At 48.0% G+C, this 21047-nt stretch overlaps 1 protein-coding gene across 2 annotated transcripts in view; it reads right to left on the reverse strand.

Annotated features, from left to right (window-relative positions):
- Window positions 1–21047, reverse strand: part of CYB561D1 (cytochrome b561 family member D1) — a 49592-nt gene that overhangs the window by 7489 nt on the left and 21056 nt on the right. For both annotated transcript variants that reach the window (XM_075335761.1, XM_075335760.1), the window contains exon 3: window positions 20787–20824. In XM_075335761.1, coding sequence (XP_075191876.1) covers window positions 20787–20824 — 38 coding nt within the window. The remainder of the gene's footprint in view (window positions 1–20786; window positions 20825–21047) is intronic.

A 21047-nucleotide genomic window follows, 5' to 3' on the forward strand; every position in this document is an offset into this window, starting at 1 on the left:
GGTTATAACAAGACTTTTAACATAACATATGCTATCACATGGTTTATTTTACATCATAGCACTATTATTGGAATAATGCAGCACAGATCAAGATATGTCAGAAGAAGCCAAGTTTCTACAATCTTTATACGTCCTTGCCGGTGAGTCTGTGCGGCCTGTGTCCTATGAGATGATCTTTTGCATCCCACTGACGTAATGAAGGGAATTTTGTTACTTACCGTAAATTCCTTTTCTTCTAGCTCTTATTGGGAGACCCAGACGATTGGGGTATAGCTACTGCCCTCCGGAGGCCACACAAAGCACTACACTAAAAAGTGCAAGGCCCCTCCCCTTCTGGCTATACCCCCCCGTGGTATCACGGGTTCTCCAGTTTTAGTGCCAAAGCAAGAAGGAGGAAGCCAATAACTGGTTTAAACAAATTAACTCCGAATAACGTCGGAGAACTGAAAAACCGTTCAACATGAACAACATGTGTACCCGCAAACAACCAAGAAATCCCGAAGGACAACAGGGCGGGTGCTGGGTCTCCCAATAAGAGCTAGAAGAAAAGGAATTTACGGTAAGTAACAAAATTCCCTTCTTCTTCAGCGCTCTATTGGGAGACCCAGACGATTGGGACGTCCAAAAGCTGTCCCTGGGTGGGTAAAGAGATACCTCATGTTAGAGCTGCAAAACAGCCCTCCCCTACGGGGATGTCACTGCCGCCTGCAGGACTCTTCTACCTAAGCTGGCATCCGCCGAAGCATAGGTATGCACCTGATAATGTTTGGTGAAAGTGTGCAGACTCGACCAGGTAGCTGCCTGGCACACCTGTTGAGCCGAAGCCTGGTGTCGTAGCGCCCAGGACGCACCCACGGCTCTGGTTGAATGGGCTTTCAGCCCTGAGAGAACCGGAAGCCCTGCAGAACGGTAGGCTTCCAGAATTGGTTCTTTGATCCATCGAGCCAGGGTGGCTTTAGAAGCCTGCAACCTCTTGCGCGTACCAGCGACAAGGGCATCGGAACGGCGTATGGGCGCCGTGCGGGAAATGTAGATTCTGATTGCTCTCACCAGATCTAGCAAACGTAAACATTCTCATACCGGTGAACCGGATGAGTGCAAAAGGACGGTAAGGAGATATCCTGATTAAGATGAAACGAGGATACGACCTTAGGGAGAAAACTCCGGAATGATGCGCAGCACTACCTTGTCCTGGTGAAAACACCAGGAAGGGAGCCTTGGATGACAGAGCTGCCAGCTCAGACACTCGCCGAAGCGATGTGATCGCAACGAGAAACGCCACCTTCTGTGACAGGCGAGAAAAGGAAACTTCCTTCAGAGGCTCGAAAGGCGGCTTCTGGAGAGCAACTAGAACCCTGTTCAGATCCCATGGATCTAACGGCCGCTTGTACGGGGGTACGATATGACAAACCCCCTGCGGGAACGTGCGCACCTTAGAAAGACGTGCTAGACGCTTCTGAAAAAAACACGGATAGTGCTGAGACTTGCCCTTTGAGGGAGTCTAGCGACAAGCCCTTTTCTAACTCCTATTGTAGGAAGGAAAGAAAAGTAGGCAATGCAAATGGCCAGGGAGACACTCCCTGAGTAGAGCACCAGATTAAGAAAATCTTCCACGTTCTGTGGTAGATCTTAGCAGACGTGGGCTTCCTAGCCTGTCTCATGGTGGCAACGACCCCTTGGGATAATCCTGAAGACGCTAGGATCCAGGACACAAAGGCCACACAGTCAGGTTCAGGGCCGCAGAATTCCGATGGAGAAAACGGCCCTTGAGACAGTAAGTCTGGTCGGTCTGGTAGTGACCCCGGTCGGCCGACCGTGAGATGCCACAGATCCGGGTACCACGATCTCCTCGGCCAGTCTGGTGCGACGAGTATGACGCGGCTGCAATCGGATCTGATTTTTGCGCAGTACTCTGGGCAAGAGTGCCAGAGGTGGAAACACATATGTGAGCCGGAACTGCGACCAATCTTGCACTAAGGCGTCTGCCGCCAGAGCTCTGTGATCGCGCGATCGTGCCATAAATGCCGGGACCTTGTTGGTGTGCCGAGACGCCATTAGGTCGACGTCCGGCACCCCCCAGCGGCAACAGATTTCCTGAAACACGTCCGGGTGAAGGGACCATTCCCCCGCGTCCATGCCCTGGCGACTGAGGAAGTCTGCTTCCCAGTTTTCTACGCCCGGGATGTGAACTGCGGATATGGTGGATGCTGTGTCCTCCACCCACATGAGGATTCGCCGGACTTCCTGGAAGGCTGCTGACTGCGTGTCCCTCCTTGGTGGTTGATGTATGCCACCGCTGTGGAGATGTCCGACTGGATTCGGATCTGCTCTCTTTCTAGCCACTTCTGGAAAGCTAATAGGGTAAGATACCCTGCCCCGATTTCCAGAACATCGATCTGAAGGGTGGACTCCTGCTGAGTCCACGTCCCCTGAGCCATGTGGCGGAGACAAACTGCTCCCCACCCTGACAGACTCGTATCTGTCGTGACCACTGCCCAGGATGGGGGCTATGACAATGAGGTGGGAATAAGCCACTATTGCAGAGAGTCCTCGGCCGTCAGGGAAAGGGAGACTTCCCGTCCAGGGAGGTTGACTGCCCATCCCATTGGCGGAGAATGTCCCATTGCCGTTGGCGCAGATGAAACTGCGCAAAGAGAACTGCCTCGATGGCTGCCACCATCTTCCTTAGGAAGTGCATGAGGCGCCTTAAGGGGAGCGACTGGCCTTGAAGGAGAGACTGCACCTCTGTCTGCAGTGAACACTGCTGGTTCAGCGGAAGCTTCACTATGGCTGATAGAGTATGAAACTCCATGCCGAGATACGTTAGTGATTGAGTCGGAGACAGATTTGACCTTGCCAAATTGATGATCCACCCGAAAGTCTGGAGAGTCTCCAGCGTAACATTCAGGCTGCGTTGGCATGCCTCGAGGGAGGGTGCTTTGACGAGTAGATCGTCCAAGTACGGGATCACCGGGTGTCCCTGAGAGTGCAAGACTGCTACCACTGCTGCCATGACCTTGGTGAACACCCGTGGGGCTGTCGCCAGACTGAATGGCAGAGCTACGAACTGAAGATGTTCGTCTCCTATCACAAAACGTAGAAAACGTTGGTGCTCCGTAGCAATTGGCACGTGGAGATAGGCATCTTTGATGTCTGTTGAGGCAAGGAAGTCTCCTCGAGACATTGAGGCAATGACGGATCGGAGGGATCCCATCCGGAACCGCCTGGCGTTCGCATGCTCGTTGAGCAGTTTCAGGACCAGAACAGGACGGAAGGAACCGTCCATTTTTGGAGCCACAAAGAGATTGGAGTACAAACCCTCGCCCTCGTTCCTGAGGGGGGACAGGGATCACCACTCCTTCTGCTCTTAGCGCGTCCACCGCCTGCAGCAGGGCATCTGCTCGGTGGAGAGGTGGGGCCGTTCTGAAGAATGGAGTCGGAGGACGAGAACAGAACACTGTCCTGTGCACGTGAGCACAATGTCCGTCACCCACCGGTCTGTGACCTGTGGCAGCTAAATGTCGCCAAAGGCGGGGGAGTCTGCCATCAACCGTGGATGCGGAGAGAGAGAGAGAGAGAGAGAGAGAGCTGAGAGTCCTGAGGAGACCGCCTTGGTAGCGGTTCCTCCGACTGCCTTCCTTGGGCGATTGAGCCCGGCCGGAATCTGAGCCCGTCTGAGGTTTTGTAGCCCTTTTGCACGAGGACAATTGGGACCTGCCGGAGCTTGGGAAGGACCGAAACCTCGACTGTACTTTTAGGACAGTATTAACAGGATAAGTCGCAGTGCAGACATTGCGGGGTTACGGACGCCTCTGCGGTACAGATGTCCCTGCTCAAGGTCAGCTGCGCAAGAACAGCTGAAAAGGTTAGGTTGCCAATACGGCTGTGGATGCCGGAGCAACCGACACGCCGATAGCCTCCTTGACAGATTTCAACCAGAGTCCATCTGTCTGTGAATGGCATCTTTAAGTGAAGCCCCATCTCCAGTGCAACTATGGCTCTATATGCAAGCCTGGAGATTGGAGAATCCACCTTTGGACCCTGGGTCCAGCGCTGACCACGTCAGGGGAAAAGGGATAACGTGTATCCTAAAAACGTTTGGAGAAGACGCTTATCTGGTAAGCGTGGTGTTCCTGGACTGCTTCTCTGAAGTCAGCGTGGCCAGAAAAATACTCAATATCTGCGTGAGATACTGAAAAGGAACTTCTCCTGTTCGTCTCCTATCTCCACTGGGGGAGCTGAGGGAGAAAGATCCAACCTTCCATTGATGGACGGTATAGGATCATTCCGTATGGCGTTACCACCCGGTGAATCCGGATTGAGAGCGATGTCAGTATCAAAGCCCTGAAGAGCTGCCTTTTGGTCAAGTAGATTGCCCATGGGTGCAAGTCTCTATATTATGACTACTCCGTCCCTGTCCATGGACAGGGTTGACAGGAGGTTTCTTTGGCCACAACTAGTAGAGCCCCGGCAGACGAAGTGCTAGAGACCCCGGCAGACGACGTGCTACAGGGGAGCATGCACACAATGGGACGGTGTCATGAACAGCATCCCATGTAGTAAAAACAGCACTGAAATCTGTGTTGCTTTTTTGCCGCTGCCGACTAGCTATCTAGACGTATATAGCCAAGATTGGTGACCGTACATTGCAATGTATAGCATACAGGCATAAAGTACAAATGACCACTGCAGCACAAGCAATACAAGCAGCATAGAAGCCTGTGCCCTGGCACCCCTGCTCTTCTGCTGCTGTATACTAGTCATCTAGGGGAATATAGCCCAGAAGAGTGACCCTACAGTGCAATGTATAGCATACAAGCACAAGTACAAATGAACACTGCAGCACATGCAATACAAGCAGCATAGAAGCCTGTGCCCTGGCACCTCTGCTCTTCTGCTGCTGTAGACTAGTCATCTCGGGGAATATGGCCCAGCAGAGTGACCATACAGTGCTATGTATAGCATACAAGCACAAGTACAAATGCACACTGCAGCCCATGCAATACAAGCAGCATAGAAAAAAACCTGTGCCCCAGCACCCTTGGTTTTCTGCTGCTGTAGTCTAGCCATTCCAGGAGAATATAGCTAAGACTAGCGACTGTACAGTGCAATGTAAAGCATATAAGCATAAACACAAATGAACACCTCAGTCGTGCAATACAAGCAGCCTAGAAAGCCTGTGCCTTAGCACACCTGCTTTCCTGCTGCTGATGTGTCGCTCCCCAAGCGGGCATATAGCGACCTATGCAGTAAAAAAAACAACACATGTACACACTGCAGTTATATCGTGGTCAGCACTATGTGTGCCTCTTACCGCCCGCCTATAAGCGGGTGTATGATCGCCACCGTCCTGCCTTGGTGCCGAAAGTCCGAGCTCGGACTGCAGTAATGGCTGCCGGCTTCTTCCCCAGCTCATGTGAGGAGGGGCGGGCCGTGGGCGTGCCCCCAAGGCAGAGCGGGAATCCGGCGTCCGACAGTGTGCAGTGAGAGGGCTGGAGCATGTAAAAAGGCTCCAGCCCTCGGCGCTGCTGATTGCTCAGCGCCTGTCCCCTTCCCTGAGTGACAGGGAGGGGGCGGGAACGAAGCGGCACTAGGCCGCAGAAGCCGGGGACTGGATTTATAAGCGCCGCCGCCGTAAAAGCGCGGTCGGCGCCCAGTCCCCGGCGAACTACAAGTCCCAGCCGCGCCGCCGCTCCCGGAGCGTCCGGCGCGGTAGTTCCCAAAACACAAAGTCACTCAGCAAAGCTGCAGTGACTGTAACCCTTTACTGTCCCCGGCGCACTAGCACACCCAGCAAGTCTGGAGTGTGCTGTGTCCGTGTGACCGGGGACACAGAGTACCTGTAATGGTGCAGGGCCATGTCCCTGAACGGTACTCCAGCTCCGTATCCAGCAGGTTCAAATGGGTCTGTGGATGGAGCCCGGCGTCAGAGCTTTGAGGCCGGCAGGATCCCACTTCCTCAGAGCCCCTCAGGGGGATGTGGAAGGAAAGCAGCATGTGGGCTCCAGCCTCCGTACCAGCAATAGGTACCTCAACCTTACAACACCATCAACGGGTGAGAAGGGAGCATGCTGGGAGCCCTATATGGGCCCTCTTTTCTTCCATCCGAAATAGTCAGCAGCTACTGCTGACTAAAATCTGTGGAGCTATGCGTGGATGTCTGACCTCCTTCGCACAAAGCTTGAAAACTGGAGAACCCGTGATACCACGGGGGGGTATAGCCAGAAGGGGAGGGGCCTTGCACTTTTTAGTGTAGTGCTTTGTGTGGCCTCCGGAGGGCAGTAGCTATACCCCAATCGTCTGGGTCTCCCAATAGAGCGCTGAAGAAATAGTAATTTGTGTTGTACTCCTGTAACCTTTACCCCTTCTCTTCCATACGATTTTTGTCTTTGTGGTTTATACAAAAACAGTAGCAGCTTGGGGGGAAAAATGTACAGCTATGCAGCACATTTTCTGACTACGAGACACACAATCACACTAATGTATTTGATCCGTCCTATATATTTTTTATATTCAAAGCTAGACGTTTAATTAAGGCTAACTCTATTGGACAACATGTATATTTAGTTCAATGCCTTGTGCAGCTAGAACATTCATACACCTGAATATTTAAGAGCCGTGTTGGCTATACACTGCTCTGCTACTAAAGAGACTGAGCAAACATTGTGCCAGCCTGACCTTTCTGCATTTAATGAAGACCTGGCACAGGTCAAACTTATTCCAGTTGTTGCCCTTATTTATTACCACTGTTCCCCTGAGTGGTTAGTTATTTTTGTTTTTGTTTTTTTTTCCTTTATATAGCTGCCATACTGACTACATACATACCAATTGCTGCAGAGATATGGGCCTTTTTATTTAGTGCACATTTTTATGGTCTTTATCAAAGGGCTGTGGCTCACAGGACTGTCTGGTGACTTGTCTTTAGGCTGTTCTGCAAAATTACTCTAAGCCATGCCCTCTTGGTAAAAACGATAAAAATTAGCCCTGAAAATATAGGCATATATCTCTGGAACCCTTTAGTGGATTAAAAAAACAACAACAATCTTCAGGCAAGAAGCGGTAATAAAATATGTGCAAAATGGCTAGTTGAGACCTGGTGACAAGTAATCTTTAATGTGTTTGCATGAACCTTGTAAGATCGCCAATGGCCTTCAACTGTCTTGTGAGGAAGATCATGCTAGGAGGCCAAACTCTGAGTTGTCTGTTTGCAGATCACTGGTAATAGTGAGCTAATGGTCAGCAGTAGAGATAATTGAATACATTAGAGTGGGACTGAGTTCTACTTATAGTGGGGAAAAAAGTATTTAGTCAGCCACCAATTGTTCAATTTCTCCCACTAAAGGGCCCGTTACACGCATCGATTTATCGTGCGTTCGCATGTGCGATCGCACCCGCCCCCATCGTTTGTGCATTACGGGAAATTTGTTGCCCGTGTCGCACAAAGTCGGTAACCCCCGTCACACGTACTTACCTCTCGAACGACCTCGCTGTGGGCGGCGAGCATCCTCTTCCTGAAGGGGGAGGGACGTTCGGCGTCACAGCGACGTCACACAGCGGCAGCCCAATAGAAGCGGAGGGGCGGAGATGAGCGGGACGTAACATCCCGCCCACCTCCTTCCTTCCGCATTGCCGGCGGCCGCAGGTGAGCTGCAGTTCATCGTTCCCGGGGTGTCATACGGAGCGATGTGTTCTGCCACGGGAACGACGAACAACCGGTGCACAGAAGGATGATTGATTTTTTTAAAATGAGCGACATGTCAACGAGCAACGATAAGGTGAGTATTTTTGCTCTAGCACCAAAAAAGAATGAGTTTGCAAACAACATTTGTTATGCTAATTCACAGTATTATTTTTTATTATTAATTCATCACTTCAAAGTTTATAATACAAAAATAATAGAAAAATACATTTTATTCATACAATGCTGGTCAAGCAGATTTTTGATAAAAAACACCCTACCCCATAAAACCAAAGAAACACAGACTGGTGCAGTGTGGTATGATAGAGAAAAACATCAAGGCAACCTGTTGCACAAATTATCCAGACCAATGGGTACACAGTAAGTTGATAGAGTGACCTCTACCACAGAATTAGTAACATAAAGTGCTAGTGCAGCTTAACAGCATATGAAGGAGACAGCCGAATACTTAATGATCTCGGCTGCCCCTAAAATTGGTAGAGAGCCATCACAATGAAAGATCAGTCCAAAGAGCATACCACAGGGATCAAACACGCACACTGCCCAGCACCTCGACGCGCGTTTCGCCACCGCTTCGTCAGGAGGTGCTGGGGTAGTCGCAAGGTCACCTTTTTATGCAGAGAGCCCACCTGAGATCGTTTTGCTGGCACACGCCGCAAACCGGAAGTCACGTCATCCTCCCCAGCCGGCGTCCCGGAAGACGCTGTGCGCATCCACAATAGGCGTCCCTCAATTGGGCGCCGGCTGGAGGAGGGAGGCGACCACCGGCATGCAGAGCGCGCTCCGATCTCAGTCTGGCCGGTGGCCATTTTGGAAAAGGGCAAAGGTAATGGCAAAGCGAAATATAATATTAAATAAGAGAAAATCCATTATATAATATGACGGGATCATACGGCTATAAAAAACATATTTGTGAGGGAAACACTGGGTATATAATAATATACCATGTATACAGATAACATAGGAAAAAACCCATATGTTTCCGTCACTTACAAAGAGATTGCCACCTAGAGGACAAAAATATTCCTCACATCCAGCATTTATCCAGCCCGAAGGACAAAGTAACCCTTCAGGAGTAGAATCATATAAACATCATAAGCATTAATATCTGAAAAGAAGGGAGTCCTCAGTTCACAATTAAACAGGAATTGCTGGATCCAAATTGGCGGTTCAAATGCCAGACTGATAGATCCCATCATGAATGCCAGTTTTTAGTTGCTTTATTGCATCATCCACAAACTCTACAAGAAAAAAATTCAAAAAAAATAAAAAATTTAATCACAAAAAAGATTTTGTGTGACCTTTAAAACAGATGAAAAGTGAAACTTCTAGTGGCAGAAATAAGGATAAAGAGAGATGATATATGTCCGCAATTTTGTGTACCCACATGCCTACAAAGATCATCCTGCTCATCATTATAATATATGAGTAAATCAAAAAGCTCACTCATATAAATTTGTACATCAACCGTATCAAACCCTATATCTCATACAAAGGTCTAATGAAAGGACGAGAGGATCAAGGTGAGACAAGGCCCCCAAAGGTATACATTGAATGCATATTAATATTAGAATTAGATATTTAATAATAAATAATAAATCATAAGCGGATCATAGCTAAACACATTCAAGAGGCATAAGGGAAAGCCAAGGGGACCACCATATATTTCTCAGAAAATATTTCATAGGAAAGGCCTGAAAGAGATATAATCATTCAGGCCTTTTGGTTTTTCCGTTTCTAGAATGGTGATCCACTTGACCTCCCTCTGGGCCAGCAATCTCCTTGGATCCCCACCCCTGGGATTCAAATAAATCCTATCTATCCCCCGGAACTTCAGAAGGCGCCAATTGCAGTTGTGCTCATTTTTAAAATGCCTAGGAATGTTCTTGAGCATCTCTAACTCCTCCGGGTTCACAATCACGGCTGCTTTTTTAATATCCCTAATATGCTCAAGGATCTTCTTTTTTGGTGCTAATGTATATGTATGGTGATGTTTGCCATGAGCTAAAATTATGAATATGGAGTTCTATGTCGTGTTTTGGTTTAATATGAGTATTTTTGCTCGTTCACAGTCGCTCGTAGTTGTCATACGCTACGATATGTCAAACGATGCCGGATGTGCGTCACTAACAACGTGACCCCGACGACATATCGTTAGATATATCGTAGCGTGTAACGGGGCCTTTAGAAAGATGAGAAAGGCCTGTAATTGACATCATAGGTAGACCATAACTATGAGAGACAAAATGAGAACACAAATCCAGAAAATCACCTTGCCTGATTTGGCAAGATTTTTTTTGCAAATTATGGTTGAAACTAAGTATTTGGTCAATAACAAAAGTCCATCTCAATATTTTGTTATATATCCTTTGTTGGCAATGACAGAGGCCAACGTTTTCTCTACGTCTTCATAAGGTTGGCACACACTGTTGGTGGTATGTTGGCCCATTCCTCCATGCAGATCTCCTCTAGAGCAGTAATGTTTGCACTCAAAATCTCACGATACCTGGCCCCATTCATTCTTTCATGTAGATGGATCAGTCGTCCTGGTCCCTTTGCAGATTAACAGCCCCAAAGCATGATGTTGCCACTTCCACGCTTCACAGTAGGTATGGTGTTCTTTGGATGCAACTCAGCATTCTGTCTCGTCCAAACACAACGAGTTGTGTTTCTACCAAACAGTTCTACTTTGGTTTCATCAGACCATATGACATTCTCCCAATACTATTCTGGATAATCCAAATGCTCTCTAGAAAACTTCAGATCGGCCCGGACATGTACTGGCTTAAGCAGGGGATACACGTCTGGCACTGTGGGACCTGAGTCCCTGGCGGCGTAGTGTGTTACTGATAGTAGCCTTTGTTACGGTGGTCCCAGCTCTATGCAGGTCATTCATTAGGTTCCCCCGTGTGGTTCTGGGATTTTTGCTCACCGTTCTTGCAATCATTTTGACCCCACGGGGTGAGATCTTGCGTGGAGCCCCAAATCGAGGGAGATTATCAGTGGTCTTGTATGTCTTCCATTTTCTTATTATTCCTCCCACAGTTCATTTCATCACACTAAACTACATGCTTATTGCAGATTCAGTCTTCCCAGCCTTGTGCAGTGCTACCATTTTGTTTCTGGTGTACATCGACAGCTCTTTGGTCATCAACATAGTGGAGTTTGGAGTGTGACTGTTGAGGTTGTGGACAGGTGTCTTTTATACTGATAAGAAGTTCAAACAGGTGCCATTACTACTGTAATGAGTGGAGGACAGAGGGGCCTCTTAAAAAAGAAGTTACACGTCTGTGAGAGCCAGAAATCTTACCTGTTTTTAGGTGACTAAATACTTATTTTCCACCATATTTTGCAAAACAAATCTTGCCAAATCAGACATGGTGATTTTCTGGATTTGTTTTCTCATGTTGTCTCTCATAGTTGTGGTCTACCTATGATGTCAATTACAGATCCCTCTCATCTTTTTAAGTGGGAGAACTTGCACAATTGGTGGCTGACTAAATCATTTTTTCCCCTACTTTAAATATTTCAAAAATCCACATCTAGCAGCTGCTATTTTACTGAACCGCGACCACAATTTAAAAAGTAAAAAAATAAAATCCTTATACTCCGCTCACCAGCCTCTCAGAATCTTAACAGCATCTTCTGAACACTGGTGCTCTTGATGAAATCTCCAGGTCTCAGATGATGCATGGGAGGGTTCTGCACATGCGTGCGTAAGGTCACAGTGCACATCATCTCATTGTGACTTTCGATGAACTTGCACAGAACCTTCTCAAGTCTTATCAGAGCCAGAAGCTCCGGCCTAGCTAGAGAGCAAGTGAGGTAAAAAAAAAGCAGCGAGGATCATTAGTGTGACGTGAGGAGTGGCAAGATCAGAGAGGTTAGCAGTGAGGAAAATATAGGCATTTTTAGTATTTTTAACATCTTATGTTTCTTATGCTCTGAGGTCTGGGGAGGAAATAGAGCATAATAAAGGGCATTCAATTCACAATGAATAACTTCTGTATAAATCAAATTTCCAGGGAAAATCCACAAAAACAGGCAAATTTGAATTTTTGCTAATCCACTCATCTCTAGTGGGTAGATATCAGATCACTACTATATGTGATCTGTATACAAATGAATGCTGGATTATGCAAGTTCTTCAACTCCAAAAAAAAACAAAGAAAGGAAAAAAGTCACAAATAAAAATGAAAAGAACCAAAAACAAATAAAATGGTGTTAACCCCCAGACAGGGACCAGTCTTTGAAAAAACTGTAACACAGACACATATACAGTGCCTTGAGAAAATAGTCATAAATAGAGATGGGCGGATTTGCAGAAAACCGGGATCGGTGGGCCCCTGTTCTCTTTTTTAAAAAATCCGGATGCAGTCCGGAATCCGGACCCCATATAAGTCTATGGGGATCAGAAACCAGAGATTAAAAATAGTGGTAGAAGGGATAGAGGAATGGGAGCAAGCAGGTTATACTTACCAAGGCTCCAGCATGGCCGTACACTGCTCCCAGGCCTTGCATTCACTTCCTCGGCCGCTAATTACTACTCATGCATATTCATTGCTTCCCCACCCACGGTGCCTGTGGTTGGTTAAAGTCAGACAAGCCCCCACCCTGAGTGGCAGCGTGTCAGCGGACTGCAACCAATCACAGGCACCAGGACAGCCGGTGGGCGGGGAAAGCAGTGTAACTAAAGGAGCAAGTACATTTTAGCATCTTCCGTGAGCCTAAAATGTACGGGCTCATTCCAGATTAGTTGGCGTCACAATGTTTCCTTCCTTCCACTATTATCATGCACCCCCCCATCTGAGGGTCTCACCCCCAGACCCCTGCTTCTATTATAAACCACTCCATGCCCATGTGGACTTAGACAAATAATGTTTATTCTGGCGGGAAACATCAGACGGCATTTTAAACACGCCCCTATCATGTGATCGGTGCGTGATGAAAAGACGTCATACCTGGAAGGAGTCCGTACACTCTAGCATCTACCGTAGCATCATGGTGTAAAAATAAATAACTAAAACAATTGGTGATTGTTAAAGCTAGATAAAGATAAAGCTATTTATTGGGTGCAGAAATATGATGTAAGAGATTTGCATCCCTTGGCCCAAAAATGCAAAAAATGTTTGTTTTTTTTAAGCCAGGGGGTGCAAATTTGGTGCTGAAATCAGGTGCAGACGATTTCAGCACCAAATGTGCACTTCCTGGCAGAAAAATGCTGCAAAAATCGTGGCAAAAACCTGTAATTTTTTTACACATTTTTTTGCTGCGGGTTTTTGCTGCGATTTTTGCAAGAGGTTTTTGCTAGAAGGTGCACATTTGGTGCTGAAATCATCTGCACCAGATTTCAACACCAAATGTGCACCTCCTGGCAGAAAACTGCGGCAAAAAAATGCATAGAAAAACGTTTTTTTTTTTTTGTTTTTTTTTACAGGAAGTGTAGATTGGGTGCAGGAATGTGGTGTAAATTTCTCAGCACCAAATCTACATCTCTTGGCAAAAAAAACCCCTGCGGTTTTCTGCCAGGGGATGCAGGTCTCACCTGAATTGAGGTCACTAACTTTACAGAGGTCACCTGAGGTCAGCTTACCTGCTGTCACAGGTGGAGGACCATGGGAACTTCCAGATGTGACCGCATATAACCTGAGTGACGTGGTCGCTCATCGCGACTCTGTCATTGCCTGTCTGCACTCACAGCAGGTAGTCATGTTCTGTGGCGCTCGCTATGAGATTCAGATGTAGCAGAGCTGAATCGCCATTGGATCTCGTATGGATTACATCGGACCTGCAGGGGTGTTTGGGGGTTAATAAAGTGGTGAAAGAGGGTGAGTTTTTTTGCACTTAATTCCAAATAAAGGATTTTTTCTGTGTTTACTTACTTTCACTTACAGATTAGTGATGTCGGTGTCATAGACGTTGCCATCACTAATCTAGGGTATAGTAGCAGTTGTGGGCTATTATTACCCCTGCTACTACCTCGATTGCCACTGCACCAGGCCAACGGGAAGAGCCGGTAAAGCACTGGGCTTGTCGCATCTAATGGATGCGACATTTCCGTGCAGCTGGATGCTGATGTTTTTAGGCTGGGTCTCCCCAGCCTGAGAATACCAGACCCCAGCTGGCTTTATCATGGCTGGGTATTAAAATGTGGGGGCCTGCACGTCGTTTTTTTTAAGTTATTTATTTAAATAATAATAAAAAAAAAAAAGCCACATGCTGTTCCTCTTCTTTTGATACACAGCCAAGATAAGCACAGGACTGGGTTGGCAGCCTGTAGCCATGGGCTTTATCTGTGCTGGGTATCAGAATACAGGGGTAGACCCTACACCAATTGTTTTATTTATTTACTAGAAGGTTGCCCGATTCTAAAGCATCGGGTATTCTAGAATTTATTGTGTAGTTAATGTATAATTTTTGTTATATATATTAGATGTTGTTGCGTGTAGTTGCTAAGTGTTTGTGTAGGGGCTGTACATGTTCTGGGTGTTGTCTGGGTGTGACGGGGGGTGAGAGCGGTGTTGTATGTGTGTTGCGTGTGTTGCGTTGTTTGTGGAGCGCTGTGTGTCTGTAGCGTTGTGTGTGTGTTGCACGGTTTGTGTGTGTTGCGCGGTTTGTGTGTGTGTGGTGTGTTTTGGGGGGAGGTATGTTTTGTGCAATGTGTGTGTTGTGCGGTATGTGCGTATATTTATGTATGCCGCGGTGTTTGTGTGTTGAGTGTTGTGTGTGTGCGGCGTTGTCTGTGTGTGTGGGTGTCTGTGTAGGGCGGTGTTTGTGGTTCTGTGGTTCCCAGTGTGTGTGTGTGTGGTGTGTTGTGCAGTGCGCGTGTGTGTGTGTGTGTTGGGGGGAGGTGTGCACCTCCCATCGTGCCCCATCCCCCATGCTGCGCACCTCCCATCGTGCTCCATCCCCCATGCTGCGCACCCCCCATCGTGCTCCATCCCCCATGCTGCACACTCCCCATCGTGCTCCATCCCCTATGCTGCGCATTCCCCATCGTGCTCCATCTCCCATGCTGCGCATTCCCCATCGTGCTCCATCCCCTATGCTGCGCATTCCCCATCGTGCTGCATCCCCCATGCTGCGCACTCCCAAACGTGCTCCATCTGCAATGCTGCGCACTCCCAAACGTGCTCCATCCGCCATGCTGCGCACTCCCAAACGTGCTCCATCCGCCATGCTGCGCACTCCCAAACGTGCTCCATCAGCCATACTGCGCACTCCCAAACGTGCTCCATCCGCCATGCTGCGCACTCCCAAACGTGCTCCATTCGCCATGCTGCGCACTCCCAAACGTGCTCCATCCGCCATGCTGCGCACTCCCAAACATGCTCCATCCGCCATTGTGCTCCATCCCCCATGCTGCGCACTCCCAAACGTGGTCCATCCGCCATGCTGCGCACTCCCAAATGTGCTCCATGCCCCATGCTGCGCACTCCCAAACGTGGTCCATCCCCCATGCTGCGCACTCCCCATCGTGCTCCATCCCCCATGCTGCGCACCCCCATCGTGCTCCATCCCCCATGCTGCGCACCCCCCATCGTGCTCCATCCCCCATGCTGCGCACCCCCCATCGTGCTCCATCCCCCATGCTGCGCACCCCCCATCGTGCTCCATCCCCCATGCTGCACCAGCATCAGCCTCTCTGCCCACAGCATCAGCCTCTCTGCCCGCAGCATCAGCCTCTCTCCTTCCAGCCTACCCGAGCCTCAGCCTCCCACAGCCTCTCTTCTCTAAGCCTCCCCCCTCCCCCTCCCAGCCTTCCCCAGGATCAGCCTCTCTCCTCCCTGCATCAGCCTTTTCTGTCCCCAGCATCAGCCTCTCTCCTTCCAGCCTACCCCAGCCTCAGCCTCCCCCAGCCTCTCTTCTCTCATCCTCCCCCTCCCAGCCTTCCCCAGGATCAGCCTCTCTCCTCCCAGCATCAGCCTTTTCTGTCCCCAGCATCAGCCTCTCTCCTTCCAGCCTACCCCAGCCTCAGCCTCCCCCAGCCTCTCTTCTCTCATCCTCCCCCCTCCCAGCCTCCCCCTCCCAGCCTTCCCCAGGATCAGCCTAGCCTACCCCAGCCTCAGCCTCTCTTCTCTCAGCCTCCCCCCTCCCCCTCCCAGCCTTCCCCAGGATCAGCCTCTCTCCTCCCAGCCTCCTCCAGCACGCCGTGCTCCTCTGCCGACACTCACAGATCCGATCGCATACACACACACACACCCACACACACACACCCGATCGCATACACTCACACACCCGATCGCATACACTCACACATACCCGATCGCATACACGCACACACACGATCGCATACACTCACACACACCCGATCGCATACACGCACACACACGATCGCATACACTCACGCACACCCGATCGCATACACGCACACACCCGATCGCATACACTCACGCACACACACATTGACGATATCGCACATACGCGCTCACACTCACAACATCCGGAGATACCACATGCTTCTGGCCATGTGATCCTCTGGCAGGTCCTGGAAGCTCACAGCACAGTATCGGCGCAGAGAAGCAAGCGATATCCCAGGATGTTGTGAGTGCGTGGATGCGATGTGATGTGTGTGTGAGGTGTGTGTGAGAGTGAGTGTGATCTGATGTGTGTGTGCTGTTATGTGTGTGCTGTTATATGCGTGCGTGTGTGTATGTTCCGCCGCTGCAGGACCTTGATGCGCTGGTAACTATGCTAGCATGGTTACCAGCGTATCTCGTCCCCCGCTCGCACGGGAGCCCACACCAGCATACGCCGGCCAGGCCCAGCAATGCGAGGGTATGTGCCGGCTGGTTTGGCGGCGTACACTGATGTGGGCTCCCGGGGGTACAGTACTCACCGGTTCGGGGAATGCGCGGGGGGGCGGGGCCAGAGCTAGCGTGCATTGCGTGAGCGGGGCGTGGCGTGGCCGAGTTGCCAATGCCTGCAGGGTGCCGGGGCGAGAGGACAATCTGTGGGGGGCGGAGCCTGGGCGAGCGGCTGGCCAATCCGTGTGGGGGCGCAGCCTGGGCGAGCGGCCAATCAGTGTGGGGGGGGCGGGGCCATGGCGAGCCCAGCGGCCAATCAGCTTTGTGTCACCGTAAGGACACAATTTTGGAGCATGACAGACAGACAGACAGAATAAGGCAATTATATATATAGATTTTTATACCTCGGTATTGACCCGGACACAGTGCCTGTCAGTGGTTGCAGGCAGACGCTGTTACACAGGCTGGGGGGGGTGTCTGACTACAACCAATCACAGATGACAGGACGGCCGGTGGGCGGGGAAAGCAGAGCATTTGCAATGAGATAATGCCCGGCACAAGAAGTGAATGCGCATCCTGGAAGCAATTTGCCGCCATGATGGAGCATGATATAAGAATCACTCACTTCATTCTTATTTTCTTTATTTTTCTTTTTTTTTTAAATTTCTCGAGTGCTGGATCCGGATCAAACACCAGGAATCCCGGGCCCGGGCCCAGCACCCGAGTATCTTTGAATCCACGCGGATCCTGACTTTTACAGTCCGGGTCCGCCCATTCCTCTTCATAACCCATTAACTTTTACACAAATTTTTCATGTTTCACGCACAAACTTAAATGTGTTTTATTGGGAATTTAGGTGATAACACAACACTAAGTAGCAAGCATTTTGGAAATGTAAAATAAATTATAAATAGTTTCCTAAATATGTAAAAGGTATAAATCTAAAAATTGTGACGTGCATTTGTGTTCAGCCACTGTAGTCTGTTACTCCTAAATAAAATCCTGAGTGAACAATAACCTCCAGAAGTCACCTAATTAGTAAATGGGAGTCCACCTGTGTGTAATTTTTCAGTATAACTACAGCTGTTCTGTGAAGCCATCAGAGGTTTGATTAAGAACATTAGGGATCAAAAAGAATCCTGACAACTAAGGAACAAACCAGACAGGTCAGGGATGAAGTTGTGGAGAAAAGGAAAGCAGGGTTAGGTTATATAAATAGCTCAAACTCTGTTCATCTTACAGAGAACTGTTCAATTCATCAGTCAAAAATGGGACTGTTTTTCTGTAGGAAGAGCGCCCTTACTACAGCAAGACAGTCGCAAATATTCCACATGCTGTTTATCCCTATATGCCTCCACTGACCACCCATCCTGTGTGAGGAGGATAAAGGTTCATTTAAGAGTCCAAAACGTCACTGACTGACACACTTTATGGCTGTGGAATAAAAATAAAATTCACTTTTTTTGGACTCATACTCCTGAGTGCCGGATTCTTTTCACTACCGTATATGCCGGCGTATAAGACGACTGGGCGTATAAGACGACCCCCAACTTCTGCCCTAAAAATATAGAATTTGGGATATACTCACTGTATAAGACTACCCCGCTCCCAAATGAAAAAAAGTCTGCTTTGATTGCAACATGTTAATTTTAATTCCGCGAGAGCCGTACAATATGTTTTTAAAGGGCCATTGACAGATCAATCGCTCCAATGTTCACTTAGTACAGCAAGGAATGCTCCTCCCTGCTGTATAAAGCCACAACTGGACTGAAACAATGGTACTACACTCTGCTACAAACAGACACACACAACTCTGCTACAAACAGACAAACACACACAACTCTGCTACAAACAGACAAACACACACAACTCTGCTACAAACAGACAAACACACACAACTCTGCTACATGCAGACAAACACACACAACTCTGCTACATACAGACAAACACATACAACTCTGCTACATACAGACAAACACATACAACTCTGCTACATACAGACAAACACATACAACTCTGCTACATACAGACAAACACGTACAACTCTGCTACATACAGACAAACACATACAACTTTGCTACATACAGACAAACACATACAACTCTGCTACATACAGACAAACACATACAACTCTGCTACATACAGACAAACACATACAACTCTGCTACATACAGACAAACACATACAACTCTGCTACATACAGACAAACACATACAACTCTGCTACATACAGACAAACACGTACAACTCTGCTACATACAGACAAACACATACAACTCTGCTACATACAGACAAACACATACAACTCTGCTACATACAGACAAATACACACAACTCTGCTGCTCTGTGGGGCCTGCACCCGCGGCTCGGCGGGGGGGGGGATTGGCAGGGCATACATCTGGGGGGTTAGAAGCAGCTCACCGGGGCCCATAATGGGCACAAGTCCCCCTGTGTCAGATATCGCCCCCATAGTGCTGCCCATGGCCCCTATAGATCGCACAAGTCCCCCTGTGTCAGATATGGCCCCTAGGCTGCTGCCCAAAGTAAAATAAAACCCTCTTTCCTTATCTCCTGTCTCCCTCCGTGCTTCTGTTCCTCCACTTCCTGGTTCAGTGCGGTCATGTGATCGGCACAGCAGGCTGAGGTCTCTGCCTGATCACACTGGAAGCAGGGACACAGGGAGAAACGCTGCAGGGGTAAGTAAAGCTTTTTTATTTTAGAATGAGCAGCAGCCTGGGGGCCAAATCTAACACGGGGGGGACATGTGCGATCACAGGGGGGCGCAGGCTCATAGAATATGCACCGCTGCCCCAGCCCCTCACTGCGTGCGATTTCAGCACCATTGGAGATGGACAGCGGCTGTGCATATTATATGAGCGGGTGCAGGAGATCAAAGGATGCAGGCCGCAGCGTTCACCTGCGCTCCAGAGCTGCTGCCCCCACCTCCCCTGGACGCTGCAGTGTACATACACACCCCCCCCCCGTATATCCGGCGTATAAGACGACCCCCCACTGTAGCCATTATTTTAAGGGGGTAAAAAGTCGTCTTATATGCCAGTATATACGGTATATTTTTTTTAAAAAGCCATAAGAACCTCCGTTTGCAGTTTTACAAAAAGCCATGTAGAGAACACAGCTAGCATGTGGAAGATGGTGATTTGGTCAGATGAGACCAAAGTAGAAGTTTGGGGCTAAATGCATTGGTGGTGGCAACATTATACTGTGGGGAGGCTTTTCTTCAGCAAAAACAGGGAAGTTGGTCAGAGTTGATGGGAAGATGGATGGAATTAAATACAACATAATCTTGGAGGAAAACCTGTTAGTGGCTGTAAAAGACTTGACAAGGTTCACCTTCCAGCAAGATGAAGACCTACAATGGATGGAATAGATCAAAGCATATTCATATGTGTGAATGGCCAGAGCAAAGTCCAGTCCTAAATCCCATTGTGGCAAGACTTCAAAAATTGCTGTTCACAGACGTCTCCATCCAAACTTACTGAGATAGAGCTATTTTGCAAAGAAGAATTGGAAAAAATACAGCCTCTAGATGTGAAAGGCTGATAGAGACATACTGCAAAAAAAAGTACAGTTGCAATTGCAGCAAAAGGTGGTCCTATAAAGTATTGACTGAATAATGCATGTCACAATTTTCACATTTATATTTTTAAGTATTTTAAAAAAACATGTATCATTTGATTTACACTTCACAAATACTTGTTACTATGTGGTGGTATATCACATGACAAAAAAAATACATTGAGGTTTGTGGGTGTAACGTGAAAAAAATGTGGAAAAGTTCAAGGGATATGAATATTTTATTAAGGCACTGTAAGGCTGTGTGCACGTTGTGTTTTGGTCACATTTTTTAAGGGTTTTTTCAGCACAAATTTGTTACAAAATCTGAAGTGAATGAGAATCTTGAAGTGACCCGCATACATTGAGAATTTTCTGCGTGTAGATTTGGTTCAGATTTATATCTGCAGCATGTCAAATCTTTCAGCGTTTTTGCTGCAGATTTCCCTCATACTGATAAATGGTAAAAATCTGCACCAAAAAGGGGCAACAAAAACGCATAAAAAAACATGTGTTTTTCCTGCCAAAAGATACAGAAATAGCGCAGAAACTTCTTCACCACTTATCATGTACACATAGCCCTAAAATCCAAACTTTCTGCATACTGTTACTTTGCACCTATTTTGTGTCACAAAAACATTGGCTTGGATGATGATGCTTTAATGGCAACCATACTGCTTGTCAGCCAGGTATCTCAGATATCGCTAAGAAAGGGGAAAACAAAAAGTATAGAAAAGCAAATATACAATTTGTGACACTGATACTTACAGCTCCAGCCATGAACACAGGATGCCACGAAAAGAGACCTGGGAAGAGTAATGGACAGTTATTGGGCATTTATCTGGGCCCCTTCTTTTACGAGATGCACAAAGAATAATCGTAGATTTCTGTAAGTTTATCCGGCTGAGCTGTAAAATTGCTAAAAATGGCCTCCATAGTGCTGCTTATGTGGCCTTCACCAAACAGAATAAAAGACCACATGGTATAAAGGCCCGATTCCAAGCCAACACATTACCTTGACACCCATTA

This window comes from Anomaloglossus baeobatrachus, chromosome 2 (genome assembly GCF_048569485.1).
Source record: "Anomaloglossus baeobatrachus isolate aAnoBae1 chromosome 2, aAnoBae1.hap1, whole genome shotgun sequence".
Classification (NCBI taxonomy): Eukaryota; Metazoa; Chordata; class Amphibia; order Anura; family Aromobatidae; genus Anomaloglossus; species Anomaloglossus baeobatrachus.